This window comes from Onychostoma macrolepis, chromosome 07, assembly GCF_012432095.1.
Source record: "Onychostoma macrolepis isolate SWU-2019 chromosome 07, ASM1243209v1, whole genome shotgun sequence".
Lineage (NCBI taxonomy): Eukaryota > Metazoa > Chordata > Actinopteri > Cypriniformes > Cyprinidae > Onychostoma > Onychostoma macrolepis.
In genome coordinates this window covers 23,493,846-23,514,668 of record NC_081161.1, presented here as the reverse complement: position 1 = coordinate 23,514,668, position 20,823 = coordinate 23,493,846, and the positions used below count along the sequence as shown (strand labels likewise).

At 37.3% G+C, this 20,823-nt stretch overlaps 1 protein-coding gene across 1 annotated transcript in view; it reads right to left on the bottom strand.

Moving 5' to 3' along the window:
- malrd1 (MAM and LDL receptor class A domain containing 1) overlaps positions 1-14,076 on the bottom strand; it is a 36,372-nt gene extending 22,296 nt beyond the window's left edge. The window contains exons 1-10 of the mRNA XM_058782155.1: positions 13,884-14,076; positions 13,096-13,230; positions 12,018-12,106; positions 10,715-10,888; positions 10,499-10,595; positions 4,902-5,039; positions 4,288-4,440; positions 3,740-3,845; positions 1,957-2,324; positions 1,428-1,861 (exon numbers count right to left, since the gene is read on the bottom strand). Coding sequence (XP_058638138.1) covers positions 1,428-1,861; positions 1,957-2,324; positions 3,740-3,845; positions 4,288-4,440; positions 4,902-5,039; positions 10,499-10,595; positions 10,715-10,888; positions 12,018-12,106; positions 13,096-13,230; positions 13,884-14,049 — 1,860 coding nt within the window. The 5' untranslated portion in view covers positions 14,050-14,076. The remainder of the gene's footprint in view (positions 1-1,427; positions 1,862-1,956; positions 2,325-3,739; positions 3,846-4,287; positions 4,441-4,901; positions 5,040-10,498; positions 10,596-10,714; positions 10,889-12,017; positions 12,107-13,095; positions 13,231-13,883) is intronic.
- Positions 14,077-20,823: the final 6,747 nt, after the last annotated feature.

Sequence of the window (20,823 nt, the reverse complement as noted above, 5' to 3'; positions counted from 1 at the left end):
AAAAGAAAGAGAGAAGAGCCTATCTTTATTTTGCAGCATGCACATTTATCGGATGGGAAACAATTTACTAACAACGATCTAAAAAAATAAGTGGACTACAATGGGCATATCAAATATATGCTTTGGTAATGCCTTTTCTATTTTATTACCAAAAATAAAAATAAATAAATTACTAGACCATTAAAATGGACACATTAGGGACAAGCGAATCACTTAATAATAAGGATCACTGGATTTCTAATAGTTTATATCAGGCTATATGTAGAACATGTAGCGTACAAGAGACCGAATGTGATTCAGTGGCTTTCAGTGTTCTTCACTTTGAAGAAAAAAATTGGAAATACCTTTGAAGCGATATACTGTTATTGAACATCTAGACGCCATCCACACTGATGAAAGCGGTGTTTAGATGAATTATGAATATGTAAATAAGCTCTGTGCGTCTTACTCAACACCCTTATGAAAATTAACCATGGTTTTATTGCAGTAAAAGTGTAGTAACCATGTTATTTTGGTGTATTGATTACCATTTGTATAACCACAGTTTTACTACAAAATACCATGACTAAACTATAGTAACCATGGCTTTTGGTTTATTTGTAGTAAAATCATGGTTTATTGTCTTAAGGGCAGTTCAATAAACAAGAAGTTAATATTAAGTAACTTATTCCAAACAAACCACAAACAAATTCTGCCATTCCTGAATGTGTGTTTGAACGAATCGGTTGAGTGAATGAGTCAAACATCCACATAAAGACTCAATTTCTGCCACCTACTGGCGTACCGATGTAACCAGCAGAAAGAGATGCTAAAAAATAACTTGCCAACTATCTGCTTGTTAAATGTGTGCTTTAAATGTATAGTGCTCATAAAGTGCTGTATTAGATAGTATTCTGAATTGAAACGAGTAGAGGTTAGGACCTGGAAACAGTATTACTTGTCACAACTTAACAAGTGGATTGTGTTTCCCTTATAAACGTTGCATTAACTCGCAAAAGCACTTTTGAACATATGAATTTTCCTCTTATCACATATTATTTCTTTCACAAAAGAGAATACAACAGCATTGAAATATACTACATTTTATACCTTCTACATTTTTTTGTCTGGAAACGCAGACAAGAGGACCTTTGTACTACATATCTGGAATGACTGGAAGTACATGATATAGATTATAATTCATATTTTAATAAGCTTGGAAAAGAATTTTTAATATTGCTAATACTATCCTACACTTCAGCATGCTTTGTGGTGTCTGCTGAGACAGTTACTATGATTACTCAGACTTTAGTGCGTGCATTATCAATAGAGTGCATGTATGAGTATAAAATTTAAAGCTGGAGCAGCCAGTTAATCAAATGATTCAGCACACAAGGACACCATTAGACTCGTACACTCCAGTCCTCATAATTCTGATCAAAACTCACCTGAAAGTGGTGGGCGCTGTTGATCAGCAGTGTCTTCCTGTGCCAGAAGTTGCCTTGGTCACCATAGCGAACCCACAACAAATTTCCCCGGCCACTGTTACGTGTGCGTATGTACACAGCCAATCGAAACACATTCTGGCCAAACATGTGATAGTGGAACCTAAAAGCACAGGGTGGTTTGGATTCAGGACCTCGGCGAGGAGTTTGGAGAAAAGGCCGACTGATAAGAACGGCCGTGTCTTTGAACTTCTGTGGGTCTGAAGATTCGATATAGAGGAAGTGGCCCGCTGCATTGGCTCGTGTGTGGTCCTTCCATGGGCCTGTGTTGAAAGTGGGAGTGGGTCCTTGGATACGGGTCCAATCAAACATGTCTTCCTCATGTTCCTGAGTCCAGCTACACAGACCTTCCTCAAAGTCACACATTAGCTCTGGTGCTGATAGGAGAAGAAAAGAACACTGTAAACGTGACTGCTATCGTCAAACAATATAAACTGCTTCAATGACCATTTAAAACTCCACAAATACTGACAGCAGTTTTCCTCATCTGTTCCATCTCCACAGTCATCGATCAGGTCACAGATATGGTAATAGTCCACACATGCTTTGCTCCGGCTACAGTGAAGGTGATTAGGAGTTGGGCACATCTCCACAGCTTCAGGCAATGAGCAGTTATGGAACATAATATCATCTAGAGCGGAGACTCCTTCATACACAGCCAAGCTCAGTTTTGCAACTGAGAAGTGGAAAGGCCTGGTCTGCCTGCCAATCTGGATGATTACATGGTGCCACTGGTTACCTTGGTTGTAAAGTGTTTGCCAAAGTATAGTGCTGCTGTCTAAGCCCTCTATCACCAGGTACATTTCAGCAGCACCAACAGAATGGCCAGAATTATAGTGCCTGTAAGCAAAACAATCAATGTAAATACTAAATCTAAACAATGAATGTTAAAAAATACACTGCAGTGAAGAATATAATTTTATTTGTTTTTTTCGCAAATATTAACATACATTTTTAAATATATTATATTTTAATTAAAGGGATAGTTCACCCAAAAAATGAAAATTCTGTCATTAATTACTCACCCTCATGCTGTTCCAAACCCGTACAACCTTTGTTCAGAACACAAATAATGGCTGCGTTTACACTTGGCATTAACATGCGACCTGTGAAAGCGCTTCTGATCAGAATGTTATCCAATCAGCGTGTCTTGGTCCAGAGGTAGTCAAGGACACATTGTGATCGGATCTCAGTGTAATCTAAATGCAATCCAGCCATCGTGTCTGCATTCTCAGGTCGACATCACGCAAAACGCCGCCCCTCTCTCGCGAACTGTCAGGAAAAAAAAGACGGAGAACACCTGTGTGGAGCGCTAGTGAGACTCCTACACTTATCTGATTTGTAAAGTGTCCTGCGACTGAAAATGCTTTTCAAAAGAAAACCCACCACTTCAGGTTGACTATTGACTTAAATATTGCGTGGGAAAGAAAGATCGGCTTGGTTATCCAGATAGAGAAGTCAGCTGATGTTGCCAAGTGTAAACGCGCCGTGTACTGATTGACTGATGATCCGATCTGCTTCATCGGATCACGGTGATCGCATGTTAATGCCAAGTGTAAACGCAGCCTAAGATATTTTTGATGAAATCCGAGACCTTTCTGACCCTGCATAGACAGCAATGCAATTACCAGGGTCAAGGCAGAGAAAAGTAGTAAGGACATCATTAAAATACTCCATGTGACATCAGTGTCACCATAATTCAACCATAATTTTATGAAGCAATGAGAATACATTGTGTGCAAAGAAAACAAAAATAATGACTTTATTCAACAACTTCTTCTCTTCTGGGTCAGTCCGCCACCATTCACGACAGCACCACGATGCATGTTTGTGATGCTTCTGACAGAGAACCTGGATGCGCTGCTCCTTGTTTGCAAGCAGAGGAATGCACACGTGTGCGTCGTGGTACTGTCGTGATCATGCATCAAAGACTGACACGGAAGTATTATTGTAGCTTCATAAAATTAAGGTTGAACCACTGATGTCACATGGACTATTTTAACAATGTCCTTACTACCTTTCTGGGCCTTAAACGTATCAGTTGCATTGCTGTCTATGCAGGGTCAGAGAGCTCTCAGATTCCATCAAAAATATCTTAATTTGTGTTCCGATGAACGAAGGTCTTATGGGTTTGGAACAACATGAGGGTGAGTAATTAATGACAGAATTAAAATTTTTGGGTGAACTATCCCTTTAATTTTTAATTAACGTATTTTACTAGCTTAGAAAGGATTTGAATAAGGCCAGAGCCTTACCAGAAGGTCATGAAGCAATCTGAACTTGTTTGCTGAAATGTAGGACTGCGCAGCAAAGCCTGCTGGGAAAACATGCTGCTCCTCTTGAAAATAAACATGAAGTGGCCTTAAAGGGGGAGAAAAAGAGATAGTAAAATATTTTTAAAGTATTAACAAAAACCTGAAAATGGAAATGGCATTTGCAACCATTCCAGTAATTCCCACTTGATTTACAAATCTCCCAGAGGCCAAACATAATTATCTACGCAATATGAAATCAGCACTATTTTTCTTTAGCAAAGCACTAAAATTGAAATGAACTAGCCTAATTCTCACACAATTTACACTCCCAGGTGATTTGTAGATAAACATAAGTTAAATGGGATTCTAAAAAATGTTTCAGTGCCATTGAAAACTAAGTAAATGTTAGGAAATGTGCACATGGAATAAGTGAATGTGGTTTATAGGTTAGAACTACAGTTTTAGCATCTTTTGGGAGTGAGAGTAAATTAAATGTGAGACAAAATCATTTCATGATTTAGTCTGTGTATTTATGTCAGTGCCCTCACCTGCACTTGTATTAGTAGAGTGGTCCTGGGGTGGTGTTTGGTCTGGATAATCTATGGCGACTCCATTAGCTGAGCCTCTCACCCATTCAAACCCATCACCCTGGACAAGCTCATACCAGCCACATGAGTCAGACTCGAAATCACACTGTGCCGCTGAAAGTCCAGTTAACGTCATGAAATAATGAAACAATAAATGAAACATAAAACCACCCTTCAAAATATAGACAAAATAGTTCAAACTTTCAGAATATATATTTATATTTATATTCCAAGGAAGAAAGAAAGCCATACACAGTAGGTTTGTAACAACATGAGGGTGAGTAAATGATGACAGAATTTTGGTTTATGGGTGAACTTTTTTCATTCACTGTACAAAAAAAAGTATTTGGTATCAATCAAGGTAAATGTTTCTTAAACAGTGACATGGCTCATGTTCCAGTGAAATCATACAAGCTGTTTTGATTTTCGAGTGTCCAGTCTCTCAGTCTAGCTTACTCCATTCTCTCAAGTAAGCTATTTCTGCAGTAAAAAATAACTGTAAGAGAATGACACCTGCAAGACATTCAATTTACAAATGGCTGTACAGTTACGTTAAAAATAAGATGGATACTCACAACATTTGGCCTCATCCTCTCCATTGGGGCAGTCTAATGAAAAATCACACACTTTCTCCTCATCTACACAGACGTCTGCCCCACAGTGAAACTGAGACCGGGGGCACTGAGTTGGAATAGGTGTCTTGATGTCAGTCTCTGGAGAAAACAATAAAGCCAAAATACATATTTCATAGAAAAGGTAAACAAAAGGTCAAGATGGGACTCGTAAAGTGAAGAGTGGCTTAGAGCTCCTTCCTGCATTACCTCTGTTAACGGTGTCATGTGAAGTAGATCTGAACATGGGCACATTATTATGATTAATCTGACTGTCCAGAGTACTGCTGAAATAAATCACAGTAATGCTGTATTGTAACGCGCACACACTTTCAACTAAACACATAAACCTCCCTTTGAAACACTTGGTCATAGAAAATCAACCTTGTTCTGTTCTGTTCTGTGCAGATCTGTATTTATGATGGAAAACAAAGCCAAGATTATCTTTTCTCATAAATCGTTAAGCATTTTTTGTGACAAATGTGTAAAATAATGTGTCAGCAATTACATCTTAAAATGTAGACCTATAAAATCTTCAGAAGATAATAAAACCCCACCATGATTTTGTCATGGCATTTATATATACTCGAAATTAAAAATGTAACTGATGTCTCTCCCTCTTTCTATCACGGGCTGAGCTGTAAATTAGAAAGTTGCTGAGGTTCCCTTCATTATTGTCCCTCTGGTGTCATAGTCCATCCAGCACAGGCTGTAAATGTAGTAGACCTTATTTACAGCTTTATATTCCTGCATCTCTTGAGCTCTCTGCACCTCACACCCTTCAGAAATTTCTAAAACAAAGCCATCACATAACTTCATCTTTGTGTCTTTACAAACAGCTACATTATAACCCAAACATGGACGTCTGAAGGAGGAGCATATTCTTACATACTGGATAACTTCAGTGAAGCACACATACTGATGATATCAGGGGAATTTCCAGACTTTTATCAGTAAAAGGGCATATCAGGCCCTCCAACAAAAAGTCTGTCCATATTTTGAGACCCTTTTTATTACTGTTTTGTATCTAAAAAAATTGGCTTTACCTGCAGCAAAGTTTTGTTTACAAGCTGTATGTGCAATAAAGAGCTGTTTGATCATTGACAAAAGATAGAAGACATTAGCATTTCCTACAACAGGGCTCTCCTCGTGCATTTCAACCAGTTCACACGCTCTCACGCCACACCTTGTATTTCTCACGCTGAGAAGGGACAACTTGTCCCGCTACAATTAATATACAATTAATAGATGAGGGAATACGGAGGTAAGTTTTCTGCTGAGTTCATAGCTCTCTCGACTCGCGAGTTATAGAGTTTAATGCCACCTACCAGCCAATCAGAAATTAGGATGTTGCTGTTTCCGTTTAAATTACACGATTCTGCCGCAAGCAGGTTCGATACTAAGCAACATGGATGTGCGTGCACATATAGTGTAAGTTGGAAGAGAAAGATCCGATGAATGCTGTAGGTAAACCCTTCATTTTTTTTTTTTTTTTCAATTTTAAGATTCCTCTACGAAATCACTTGCCTGTGAAAAGATAGTGAGAGCTGACGTTGGGGAATATAGCCAAATTCCTGCTAAAGTATTATTGATGCAGTAAAAAATCAAAACCAAAAAAAAACAAAAACTCTCCAACTGCTTTGCAACCAGAAGCTTTAACTTAGCTTTGGCTTCCTGAAAGGAAAGTACTAGAGATGTTATAAGAGTTGGTGAATCTGATAAAAAACAGACAAATTCATCCAAATAAAATAAATTGTTTTACATATTTAAAAAAGGATCAAAAATACAAATAAATTTGGCTAAACATGCCAACTGAACAGCAGTGCTCAATGTACATACTGTACACACACAGTAGGATTACAGAACTTGTCCTGAACATGTATGCTCTGTGTGTGTGTGTGTGTGTGTGTGTGTGTGTGAGAGAGAGAGAGAGAGAGAGAGAACACATTTCAGCTTATGAAGTTTTTTTCTGTTGTGTTTGTTGCACATCTTGATGCCTTGATGACAGGGGTAGGGGGCTCACATATAAAGCACTGAGGCTTCCCTAAATTCAAATTCAGATGCAGTGTGTTTTCCATGGTGGGTATGAACAAAACCAAAACTAGAAGCAGTTTGGCTCTGGATGGAACGCTATTATCATGACAGTGCTTTATGTGGGAGTCCTCTACCCCTGTCATCAGGCATCAAAATGTGCAACAAACATTTACAACAGAAAAAAATAAACATAAACTGAAATGTGTTCTCTCTCGGTCTCTCTCTCTCTCACACACACACAGTTTGACATAGCTCAGGGTAAGTACTGTAATGTATATGTGTACAGTATGCACATTGAGTACTGCTGTTCAGTTGGCTAGTTTGGGGCAAAATTTTATTTTTGTATTGTATTTTTAAATACATAAATCTTTTTATTTTATTAGAATTAATTAGTCTTTCATCAGATTTACCAAATGTTATAACTTCTATTTGTGCTGGTAAATTATGAACAATAGGTAAAATTGAACTGCTTTCAAAAACTTGGGTGCTGCAAATATTTGAGTGACTCCTCTCCTTTGCGTGGCCTCTCCCCTAATCTCACTCCAAACTTTCACTATAACTTGAGAGCCCTGCTACAATAAACTGTAGGAAAATATCCACCTAATCCACTGCTCTTTTATAAAACATCCTGTATTCCTGTTATTATTGCAGTGTGAGAATCCGCAGCAAACAATTCAAGGAATAGTTCACCCAAAATGAAAATATGTTTGATTAAATCCGAGAGCTTTCTGAGCCTCCATAGAGAGCAATGCAACTGAAACGTTCCCAGACCCAGAAACATAGTAAAACACGCAACTAGTAAACAAGGCGCAGCACATGTGTTTTACGTCAGCAGCAGCACATGCATGTGTCGTGGTACTCTCGATAATGGGAGAGGACGGTGACGTGGAAGAGAAGAACTGTTGAATAAAGTCGTTATTTTTGTTTTCTTTGTGCACAAAAAGTATTCTCGTAGCTTCGTAATATCAAGTGTTGGCCCCCTTCCTGATTTTTAATTGTTTTTGCATATTTGTCACACTTAAAAGATTCAGATCATCAAACTAATTGTAATATTACACAAAGATAATGCAAGTAAATAAAAAAAGCAGTTTTTAAATGATGATTTCATTTTTTAAAGCAAAAAAAAACTGTCCAAACTTACCTGGCCCTACGTGAAAAATTAATTGCCCCCTCCTATTAAATCATGAAAGAACTGTGATTAACGACATTATTTTAGAAAGCCGAGTTAAATTTCACTAGCCAAACCCAGGCCTGATTACTGCCAGACCTGTTGAATCAAGAAATCACTTAAACAGAACCTGTCTGACAAAGTGAAGCATGTTTAAAGAGCAACATATCATTCAGCGATCTTAAGAAATTCATAAACAGACGAGAAACAAAATAGTTTACATGTATCAGTCTGGAAAGGGTTATAAAGTCATTTCTAAGGCTGTGGGACTCCAGCAAACCACGGTCAGAGCCATTATCCACAAATGGAAAAAACTTGGAACAGTGGTGAACCTTCCCAGGAGAGGCCGGCCTACCAAAATTACTCCAAGAGCACAAAGACGACTCATCCAGGAGGTCAGAAAAGAACCCAGAACAACATCTAAAGAACGGCAGGCCTCACTTGCCTCAATTAAGGTCAGTGTTCATGATTCAACAATAAGAAAGAGACTGGGCAAAAACAGCATCCATGGGAGAGTTCCAAGACAAAAGCCATTGCTGACCAAAAAGAACACAAAGGCTCGTCTCATATTTGCCAAAAAATATCATGATTATTCCCAAGACTTTTGGGCAAATATTCTGTGGACTGATACGACAAAAGTTGAACTTTTTGGAAGGTGTGTGTCCCGTTACATCTGGCATAAAACCAACACAGCATTTCATAAAAAGAACATCATACCAACAGTCAAACATGGTGGTGGTAGTGTGATGGTCTGGGGCTGCTTTGCAGCTTCAGAACCTGGATGACTTGAAATAATTGATGGAACCATGAATTCTGCACTCTATCAGAAAATCCTGAAGGAGAATGTCCGGCCATCTGTTCGTGACCTCAAGCTGAAGCGAACTCGGGTTCTGCAGCAGGACAATGATCCAAAACACACCAGCAAGTCCACCTCTGAATGGCTGAAGAAAACAAAACGAAGACTTTGGAGTGGCCAAATCAAAGTCCTGACCTGAATCCTATTGAGATGTTGTGGCATGACCTTAAAAAGGCGGTTCATGCTCGAAAACCCTCCAATGTGGCTGAATTACAACAATTCTGTAACAGACTCATTGCAAGTTATCGCAAACGCTAGATTGCAGTTGTTGCTGCTAAGGGTGGCACAACCAGTTATTAGGTTTAGGAGGCAAGCACTTTTTCACACAGGGCCATGTGGGTTTGGATTTTGTTTTCCCTTCATAATAAAAAACTTCATTTAAAAATGCATGTTGTGTTTACTTGTGTTATCTTTGATTAATATTTAAACTTGTTTGATGATCTGAAACATTAAAAGTGTGACAAACATCAGGAAGGGAGCCAACACTTTTTCACACCACTGTATATATATAATATAAAATAGTTAACATAGTAGAGCCTGGGAACATTTCAGTTGCATTGCTGTTTATGGAGGATCAGAAGGCTCTTGGATTTCATCAAAAATATCTTAATTTGTGTCCCGAAGATGAACGAAGGTCTTACGGGTTTGGAACAACATGAGGGTGAGTAATTAATGACAGAATTTTCATTTTTGGGTGAACTATCTCTTTCAGTGCTTAAGTGCATCCGAATTAATCAAACTGAATCGTGAACAATTTCAGACCAACAATGCATTCCACTCTGAAGAAGTTCCTTTGAATGTTTTACCCTCCAGACTGAGAGCCTCGAAGGGATGAATGAAAAACTGTTTCTTCAAACTCATCATCTTCCCAAAGCCAATAAAGAAGGGACTTTCGTCATGCAATTAAACCCATGGAAACAATCATGGGAGCAAAGTGTCCACCATTTGTACCCTTCAAAATCCCTCATTCTGAAGGTCTCTTTGAAGTAACCAATTCTGTTTGGACTGATCCTTAAATATGACATTGTGCCCTTAAGTGTTTGGAACGCAGAGCTTTTTGCAAACAGGTTTGACCGATTATATCAAATAAGAGTGATTCATTTGTGAATCTGGCATTGCTGGTTCTGACTCTAGACAGCTAATAGAAAACACATGTGACTTGATTGCTGAAGTATTATCAAACTAAATGATTCTCAGGTCAGCATACATCAATCCCACTGACACATAAGGATTTATCAGTAATTTTTTTTTACTGGGGTACAGTGGTATTTCACGGGGGCTCTTGCCCCAGTAAAAATGGTCTAGGGACACCCCTGAATGATACTGATGCTCCACAGAATAAAGTCAGTCATACAGATTTGTAATGACAAATGTCATTTTTATGTGAACAATCGAATTAGGTGGATTTAGGCAGCCTTATTGCATATACATGGTGCCCTGAAACAGTCCAGACAGTTTTGCAGAAAAAAGCACTCTTGAGAAGACATATTAGTGTTCACCCACCTACTGCTACCACACATCCTCTGCTGAAGGACACATCATCAATCGCTACAACTTCATATGGGTCACTGCTGTTGAGTATCAATCCTCTAATCACAACCTGTAAATTCACAGTGATTTTGTGTTACTGACTGAACTATACACCATGCATACCAAACAATAATACCCCTTTCCCCAAACACACATAACCCCTCCCTCATACAGTACATGCACACCAACCTTAAACTCCTCTCCGCTGTTTAACACCACCACTGTTCGCATCCAGGGAAGAGTGTGTGGATCAGGATTGAAGGTGGACTGAAACCAAACTTCCTGCATCTCTCCCGATGATTTGAACTGGATCAGAACCTGCAAAGCCCCTGCCAGCATCCCAATATGACGATAGAAAGTTAGCTATTCAAAGGAAAGGACAACAAAGGGAGAGAAAATATAAATCCCTCAAAAGAATGTGCTATGTGAACAAAGGATTCGAGAGGGGCATTGCTCGCTTCATTACACATGCTGCTTTAAAGATGAAAACATTAAAGATATTCAGCATTTGGCCAAATGAGACAAAATGAATGCTGAAAGCATCTCATACTCAAAGCAGTTTTGTTGTAAAGTGAGGTTATGTTATTGCATCTTACTGTCAAGTTCAATGTCATCTTATTTTAGTTTAAGCAGAGAAGCATTCAAAGTGAATTACTCCATATTCGATAACAGAGAATCTAAAACCATAGATCACAACGAGTGCATGCACTACCCACTGTGTCAGGGCTCTGACAGCCTATGCATAACTCTCTGCTGTCAATAAGAGTGTGTAGCCGTGGCAGTGGATAAGTGCTCTACACATATAATCGAGGGCTTGAGCTAAGCACTTCACAAGATGTTGCTTATTGTTTGTGGTAAACTCTGCAGTATGTCTCTTTTGACAAAAAACATATTGCATTGGTTCATTTATTGAACTACTAAAATCGTTCATATAATTCTTTTAATAGGCTATTTAATTTGACACTGGGACTGATTGTTTTTAATCACCCCGCTTGTCTGTGTTAATTTGAGACAGACTGTCAGTATGCGCATTAGTGGTGATGATTTGTCAGCAAATCTTTTTGCAGGTTTTACATCAATCAGTGGTGATAAGTGCCTATATACGTGAGCCATTCCTTCAGCCTATTCATTCAGGAACTAAACCAGGGTAAGTCATTGAATCATTCATTCAACCAATTTGTTCATAAACACTGAATCTGCTGTGGCTTTGTTCTGAACAATTTTGTTGGCAGAGCAAAAACAGATAAATTAACTGGAAATACTGTGTCTAAAATGTAAGTCAACATTCATTTTTAACAGTTGTATAAAAAGCAATATCACACAGTTGTGTATATATTATGGAAAATAGTATTTTGATATCTTGCTCTAAAAAGCAGATGGTGGTTTGGCAATACAGGCTACTGATTTATGTGGTATCCGAATTTAAGAATTAATTTAAGGACAGACAATGAAATACAACACCAGAAGATGTTTAGTCATGTTTTTTCTGTACCCAGCATGTCTGTGAAGGCTGGAAGAGAGGACTGTATATTTCAGCAGTGACTCCTCCTCCAATCTTTGAGTGTATATAGAGGCAGTGACCTGACAAAAGAGAATAAAGAGTGTCCTTAGAAGTCAGGAAATTATGGAAACATATGTGTAGCAAAATGGCAATGCAATATGTAAAATGGCAATGTATTTCTGTATTTAAATTTACATTTTCCCATTCATATGTGCAACATTTAGTGCAAAATGAAAATTCAGTTATATCATTTAAATTTGCCATTTTCTACACTAGTTTTAATATGCAAATTAAAAACATATTTTAAAGCTTTATAAGTTGCAAAATTAAAATGAAAATGTATTACCCAAATTTATTAGATATGTTTAACATGTCCAAGCAAAAACTGTAGCAAAATTATCATTTAAATGCTGTTTTTCCTAAACGCATTTAGACGTGGGTAGGACACTTGGGATTGCATTTTCATCATGATACCGTGTGATAATTGTAGCAAAATGCAATGAGAGTTTCAAAATGCATTCTGAGCCAAAGGTGCAGCAAAAGGGTAGCAAAATGGTGATTTAAATGTCTTTTATTTTTCTTAAATGCATAGACACTTACATATATGACGTTTAAATTGCATTTTCATTAAATACCCCGTGATGAATATAGTTTGTCATTGTGGATTTGAAAATGCATTCCGAGCCATGCACGCCCCCCAGCTGTCAATCATTACATCGAGGCGGGGCTCGGCAACAGGACACACGATAGGTCAATATTCACCGTTAACCAAACGCTTTTCACCTGCCTCACCATCTCTCACTGTTTACACTCGGATTGATGCACATAAGCAAACAACAGTGCTATTCTACACTTATTTACTACCTTACCTTATATTTTATTAATCTTTTATTTTTAATCCATAAAATAGCGTGTTTTCTGTGGCACCTGAACAGGGACGTGCAGAGAGCTCAGCAAAAACGCTGATCATGTTAATAATTAGAGGCCTTAGAAATTCATGTATCATGTATCAGTAGGTTTTATAGAGTTAAGTGGTATACATACAGATTTGACAAACTGTTTTACTTACCAGTAACATTTTCCCTGTGGTCGGTCTCAGTACTGGGATTGCTCAAACCTGATCCTCTTATCCAAATATGATGTTCATTTTGAAGTTGAAAACCACAGAAACCTTCTTCAAAGTCACATCTCACAAACTCAGAGCCTTTATGAGAGGAAAGTCAAAGCTATATCAGGCCATTACAGTAAATAAACACTGGTGTCTGCTAATCATTTAAAATCTGTAACAGAGACACCGTCAAAAACATCTGAACATCTCAAAAAACTCTGCACGGCATCCATCATATAACACATTTAATATGAGCTTGACTTAAAATCTGTTGTCACAAAATAGATTCAGGAGATGCAAAATGAAACAAAAAAATCAAGTTATATAATAAAATGTTCTGTGTTTACATGGACAACATAAGATGAAAATGAAAATGCTAATGGAAAATCTTTTCTTAGCATCATTAAAAGGATGAACGTGCAAAACAAAAGCAATAGTGGTCAACCCTAATACATCAACCTCAATTCGGTAATGTTCTGCCTTTTAAAAGCCCTAGAAGGATTAAATCAATATTATAAAAGCACTGTTGTAAGACCTCCCAGTGCACTCCTTTATGCGTGTACCATAAATCTCACTATTTACACATGAGGGCCTTTAGGAGCATTTAAAATCACGTTGCCAACAGAGAGGGAAAAAAGGGCCATTACTGTCAAAGAATTGCCTGCATAAGCACAGGAAACATACACAAATAAAAGAGCAGACAAAGGAGCTGAAGAGCAGATAAGACTAACTTACAGACTAATACTTACAGTTAGTCTCATCACTGCCATCTGCACAGTTCTCTCTGAAATCACACACATGTTCCTCAGATACACAGCCGCCTCTCGCACAAGTAAACTCCTCAGGCAGACATGGCGTAGATGATACACTCGCCAGGAAACACAGCAGAAATGAGGACCGCACGCACCCCCTCATTGAGCTCTCTGACAGACAATCCAGTAGTTCATTCAGATCTACGTGTAAGCACAAACACAGAGACAGACACACTCACACCTCAGTATCCACAAAACATAAATCCTCAAAATCCAAGGAGAGTCAGTCTACTGTATAACCTCGACTTTGTGCTACGGACAGCCGTGTCTCACAGAACACTAGTGCAAATGACTTTATGGCTGTTACACAATAGCCCTGCTTTCTTTCATTATGTATCTGTGTGTGTGAGTCTGCACCTGATGTCAAAGTGTGTGTCAAACTCCATGCAACTGGCCAGAGATAGCGACAGTAAAATGTAATCTATTATTTTAAGACATAATATTCTGTGCAATAAGAACCCAAGTTTACAATCATGAGTTAAACAAACACATTTAGGTGAAGACATATAAAGCAATTTAAGCAAGTATTAATAGAAATTTGCTGCTATCTTAATTCCCTTCATTTTCAGTTCCAAGAAACAGCACTGAGTGAAAAATAAGATGGCAATGTAATCAAGCGTTAGTTCCACCCTCTGTCCTGCACCGGCTTTACAAATGTTCATTCAGCTATAATTTCATTTTTCATGAATCAATGACTAAAATTCAAAATCATTAATGGGGTGTGATAAAAGAGATGCTCTGTTGGCCATAATAATAACAGAATAACCTTCAAGCACAAAAGAACAGTGATAAGAATAAGAAATAAATCATTGGGGATTAGTTAAACAATAAATAAAAATTAAAAATAATTAAGGGTTCTTTTTTTTTTATCAGCCCCACATCATTACTGATAAGCTTGACATCCCTCTATAGACGTTAGCTGAAATGGGCTATTGTAGGATAATAGCTGGTCAAATAGAAGGTGACTAAACTAATAATCCTCCTGTGAGTGATACGATCCAGAGACTGCGGTAGTGATAATGGAGTCTTAAGACACACAAATCCTTAGTAGTCCAATTGAAGAACAAATCTTGTGTCACCAGGGATGTCACTTGCTGTCTATGTGATTAGTTGGGTTTATTGATTGTCAGTGCCGGGAGATTTAAGTGGCTGTGTTCTCACTTAATGGACACTAATTATTATGTCAGTCGTCAAGACAGACAACACAACAGAAGACAAACAGTGCATTAAGCATTGCTCTGTCTTTAAATAAGCTTTTGGGCATTTGCATACACTCGGGTGGACATTTCAGCCATATGAAGGAAGATTGTTTATCATCTTCTTTTTAAAAAATGACTGTTTTCAAACAGGTTCCTCCAATATTATCCACATCAGCAAACAGGTGTACAAATAGGTAGTCCAGCCCCAAACTCATGCCACATGTCGTTGAGTCATTGTAGCCACGTTAGCATGCTCAAACACTGCTGTAATGTTATGCATCACAGAGACACAATGTTTATTGCATCTGGAGAAATCAACCTGTGAATGGTTCATCTAAAAATGCTCTGCATATTTAGAATGGTTAAGAGAAAATCTACAAACATCACCACTAAAGGGATAGTTCACCCAAAAATTACGTAATCACTTACACTCACTTTCCAAACCTTTATGACTTTCTTTCTTCTGTGCAACATAAAATAAGTTTTGTCTGGTTACCAAACAGTTTTATCTGTTTTTTGTGTTTTGCAGAAGAAAAAAAACAGGTATAATAAGATCTATCCACTTAAAATAATATAAAATACAGCCCATTAATGCTGTCTACTAGGACTGTGCAAAGCCCTCTCTTACATGGACACTACTCATTTTGTAGCTCTTTCTCAATTTTCCTTTACAACACATTGTACTCAAGCTGTCACTGATCGTCCACTCCTGGGAGTTTCATTCTCCTTTTGAATTGAATAAATGGAATTGTATAGTCTGTATGTTACCTGTCAAAGCTAAACTATTATCCTGCCATGGCTGCTCCGTAGGTCATCCACCCATTTCATCACTCTCCTTCTCCTTCTGCAGCACAGAGCATCTCTAGCCCTCTGCTCTTCAATCCTGCTTTCTATAAAACAATAGTTGTCACATTATTTATTTCAGGCACCCTCAGATCCCCTTTCTTTGTTTCTCTGGTGGTGGTTTAACCTCAATATTTGTCTTTTACTGGCAGGTATGTCTAGTTATTTTGGAGTAATTGTTAAGACTACAACCATTTGTTCACTGCTCAATGATCCAAATAAATTGGTTGGGAAAGCATCCATTTCAAGGAACCCACAGTCTAAAAATACCTAATTCAGGTCTTCCAGTACCTGAAATTACGACTTTTAAATGAGTACTATTATTGCATTCTCAGTTTACAGTTCAGCTTTTAGGTCCAAAGCATGTTATTCCCTCAGAGAAAGGAATAATACAAGAGTTAGTAAAGCTTGACACATGCATCATTCCTCTTGTGCTTGAGCTAAAAGCACATGTTCTCGATCAAAATACTAAAGATAATCAACTCAGCAAGGTCATTCCTTTTCCAAATTCAAACTGCTCCTTGAAGTACTCGATTAGCTATCTGACAAAATACATAGGTTTGAAATATAGAACATATTATTTTTACAAATAATTTACAAATGGTGTGTAAAACATTTTAAAGGCTACAGTAAAATTAATGAAGGACAGAATGGTACAGAGAGGAAAATGAATTGTAGAAACAGGTTCAAAGTATATGTTTAGTGACAACAGTTGTTTCAATAAACTAAATTAAAGTTATTAAACCAAATGTTCTCAGTACATGTTATAAATAATCCAGTGTTTTGAAAGGAAAGGAAACATACAACCCCAGTGACATGACAAGAGCAGCTTTTGAATGAACAACTAGTCACAAAAATTACCTACTAATCTTTTTTTTAAATGCATTTCCAGTGTAATACTAGTGCAATAGTATGCAACATAAAATAATATATATTAGTATAGTATATACTATACTAGTATAATATATACTAGAATTAATGGTTGTTAATTAGAGTACTAATAACATTTTCTGTGAAAATATCTACATGCAGCTCATTTTTTGTTACTTGCAAACAATACATGGAGGAAAAAGACTTTGAGGAAAAACACTTTTTATTCTCTCTGTCAGCAGAGCTGACCCTTATACTCACACAGATGTGTGTCACTGTGCACAAGTCATCTAAATATAACTGTGCTTTGATCATATTATCCAGGCTGCAGTGTTTGTAGCACAGAGAGGTGGGAACTATATGCATCTCAATAAACCACCATGAATTTGAGGCAACCAAAATGTTTTGTAAATGAGCATGAATTTAATTTCCTTGAACAGGTATGAGCATCACACTCGGCTGAACGCTAATCAGCTACCACTTGGTTACTGACAATAATGACAAATATTTAATCTGAGCAACTTTATAGATTCAAGAGCTGCATTGTGTTTAAATATGAAAACAGGGATACAAAAGGCACAGAAACAAAGATCAACAGAAGAAATAAATTACAGTACTGAAATACCATTATTCAGAATATTTATGCCTAGTCAACTTGTCTGTGGATGTTTCTGTTGTGAATCTACAGTAAAATAGCTGCGTAATGATTTGAATGACTGTTCATTCTTGATTGCATCCTCCCTCTTTAATCATCTCTCTTTCTTTAGACTAGACATGTCCTGACCTTTTATCATCTTTTCTCACCCAGACAAGTTTAAACAAGCTGTTTAATCTTTAACAAGGCTGCACACACACTGTCAGGATTAATCGCCTACATGTTTTAAGATTACATACAGTAACATATTAATGTTTTATCATGTGTTGCTTCTAAGTGATGCTGAAAATAATTAAGGAAAAAAATGCAATAATAGAACATAAATGGCAGGCTTGAAATAAAACCCGAAGTTAGATGAAAGAATTGGCCGTCTGTTTAAAGAACACATCAGTCATATGACTTCAAAGAATGAAAATGAAACAACAAGCGCATCTAAATTCTCTAGCCTATATTTGGATGACCTTTACACAAATTTTCAAAATGATCAAAAATGGTTGAGACATTAAACATAATTGGGTTTAACAATAGACCATGTTGTACCAATTGTGTATTAAATGCAGGAGCTCAATTTGGACATGTAGAAATATCTTTCTTTGTACAAAGGTGAAAGTGTCACAGAATCCTCACAGAACAGGTTCCTGTAACCAAAATAGCAAAGACAACTGACAGACAGACTTGATAAGCCCAAGTGATGAATTAGTGATATGGGAACATATCACAGTGGCTTTGGCTCTAATTGCTTTAGCCAGAATTAAATTTTCTTCAGGAAATTAAATTGAGCCTTGGATCACCTTATAGTAATAACCTAAAAGAGATTCATTAATGTTATTGATGTGACCAAATCTATGCAAATTAAGAAATGGACCTAAAGTCACAGAAGAGCATCGACAGAAATCAGGGAAAAACATTCTGTCAGTTCAGTCAATAACTGTATGCCACACTGCCTACGGTTCCATCTAGGTACTTTGGTACAAAATATTCACATCCTACTAACAGAGGCAATAAAATGATATTCCTGGCACTAGAACAGACTAGACCCATATTGGCATACGTCAATTCTCCTTCCTAGGGTTCAAATGAAAGGGTGCACTTTGTATTTGATCCAGTCGTTTCATCTTCAGATTCCCCTGTCCTTCACCTCCATTCCTTTATGTTGCTGACTCACTTTCTCTTTGTTGGCAGAAATATTCTGTTTAATACAGAGCTGCACCTAGGCCACAGAATAGACTGCAGCCTTTTAACAGTGGGGTTACCATGGATACCTGTTATTATGACCTGTACTGATGACAGAGGACCCAAAGGATCCTATGATTTCTCAATTTTAGCAAACAGTACAGGATTTGCCCTCACAAATGAACAGATGTAAGTGTACACTTACTCTAGGGATTCTGAGGTCAAACGTGTTGTAGGTGAAGTTTCTTTTTCTCCCATTCCACTTTACATTTATGACATATTAATCATTAATGAGACTGGTGTAAAGTTAAGGAGAATTTCCATAGCAGCTAAATTTTGAGGATAGGTGCAGGTTTCCTAATCACCTGCAGTCTCCAGAGAACAAAGCATCTGGATGACAAATAGATTTCCACTTGATCCCATTACATCGGAGGGCTAAGTGTGCATTATCTTGACTATAAATCAGTCTGGAACAGTAATGATTACACATACTTTGAAGAAATCACTGTTACCTTATAATGGAGTATTGCTGGAATACTTAGATCATCACACGAAGTGACAGGTCATGAATGATTGCCTTGATAGATTGATTAATCAACCTCAGCTACAGCGTTCTGCCAGAGTGCCAGCGTGAAATGCAAAGAGAAGCACGCAAAGCTGATGAAAGGCAAATGGATGTCAGAAAATTTCATCTCACTTTTGCGTTCTATGACTAAAGTAAGTCTGACTGTGCGTAAGTGCTGCACTGGCACGAGACAATATCACACCCTAGTGGATAAAATGCGCAATTGCAATTTCTGAATTTTATTTTAAACTGGCTTGTTTTTCAGTGATGGTGCTGCAGCAAGGCGGCAGATGTGGTGGAGACAGTCACATTTTCAACTCATGTGTCTTACAGTTATCATCTGGAGAGTTGTTCTCAGTGTAGTTAATTTCCCCTCCATGTGATCATTAAAAAACGGGCGTATTTAATGAATGGATGATCCTTTAATTTCATGTTTTTGTATTGTAGATCAGTGGTTCTTAACCCTGTTTGATTCGAAGGCACTCCTTACGTACCTCTGGTACTTGTAATAAAACAAATAACCTAAAACATATAAGTTCAATGTTGCACATCATTTTTAGTCTTAGTACTTTTACTCTTTTATCTTTTTAATTAAATAGTTAACTACATTTAAAAAGTTAAAGACTTATTGTGTTTACAGCAACAGATGGCTGCTTTACAACCTAATAAATTAACCAATGGACTTTGGGGGGGATTACATTGAGATTTATGGCCACAAATCAATTTGACATGTTTTACATGAAACTAGCAAGTCAGCAAATGGTGAACTGCAGAAGCCTTGAAGATTCTGGGGACTGAATTAAAAATAAAAATAGCTGTTGCATTGGAGTCCAATCTGTCATGTACCTAACCCATTTCAGATCTATATTCCCGTTTACTGTCCTATAAATAAAATGCAAAAGCCCCCCAAAATAAAACTGCAATTTATTGATTTATCAAAGTGCCCCTTTACCCCACATTTATTTTATTTTTTTTTTTGACTCAACATATGGACAATTTACATCAGAATCAGTTCCTTTCACAACTGAAAGCATTCCTTCTTCAGCTACAAAGCCAATTTATATAGAAATAGATTCAAACAAAGTGCAAGCATGGACAATTTCCAAACGGACACACAAGACTAATCCAAAGCTAAAAATTGCTTTTTAAAACTCAAATGCAGAAAAAGAATTTACCTTCTCTTGTATTTATAAAAAAACAAACAAAAAAAAAAAAAACCCTGAAACCATCATATTTGACCAAATAATGCAACAATAACAATTCAGATTTCAAAATAAAAGCTTTTATTATAAAACTATAAGAATTAGCAAAGTTTCTACAGATTTCACCTGCTCGTTTAGAAATGGCACATCTGAGAACCAAATGGTTTGACCATGAACTTCAGCACTGAAACAGAATATTACACTCCTCTGGGCCATTGGCAGAAACACATCAGTCCCATTCTGACGGGTAAGCCACATTTCCAATTTTAAATAGTTTTTGTCCAAAAGGACCTCCGTTCAAAATTGTATGATACAATATAAACTCGTATCAGGTTTGTAAAGATGCATAATAACACACTGATACACACTG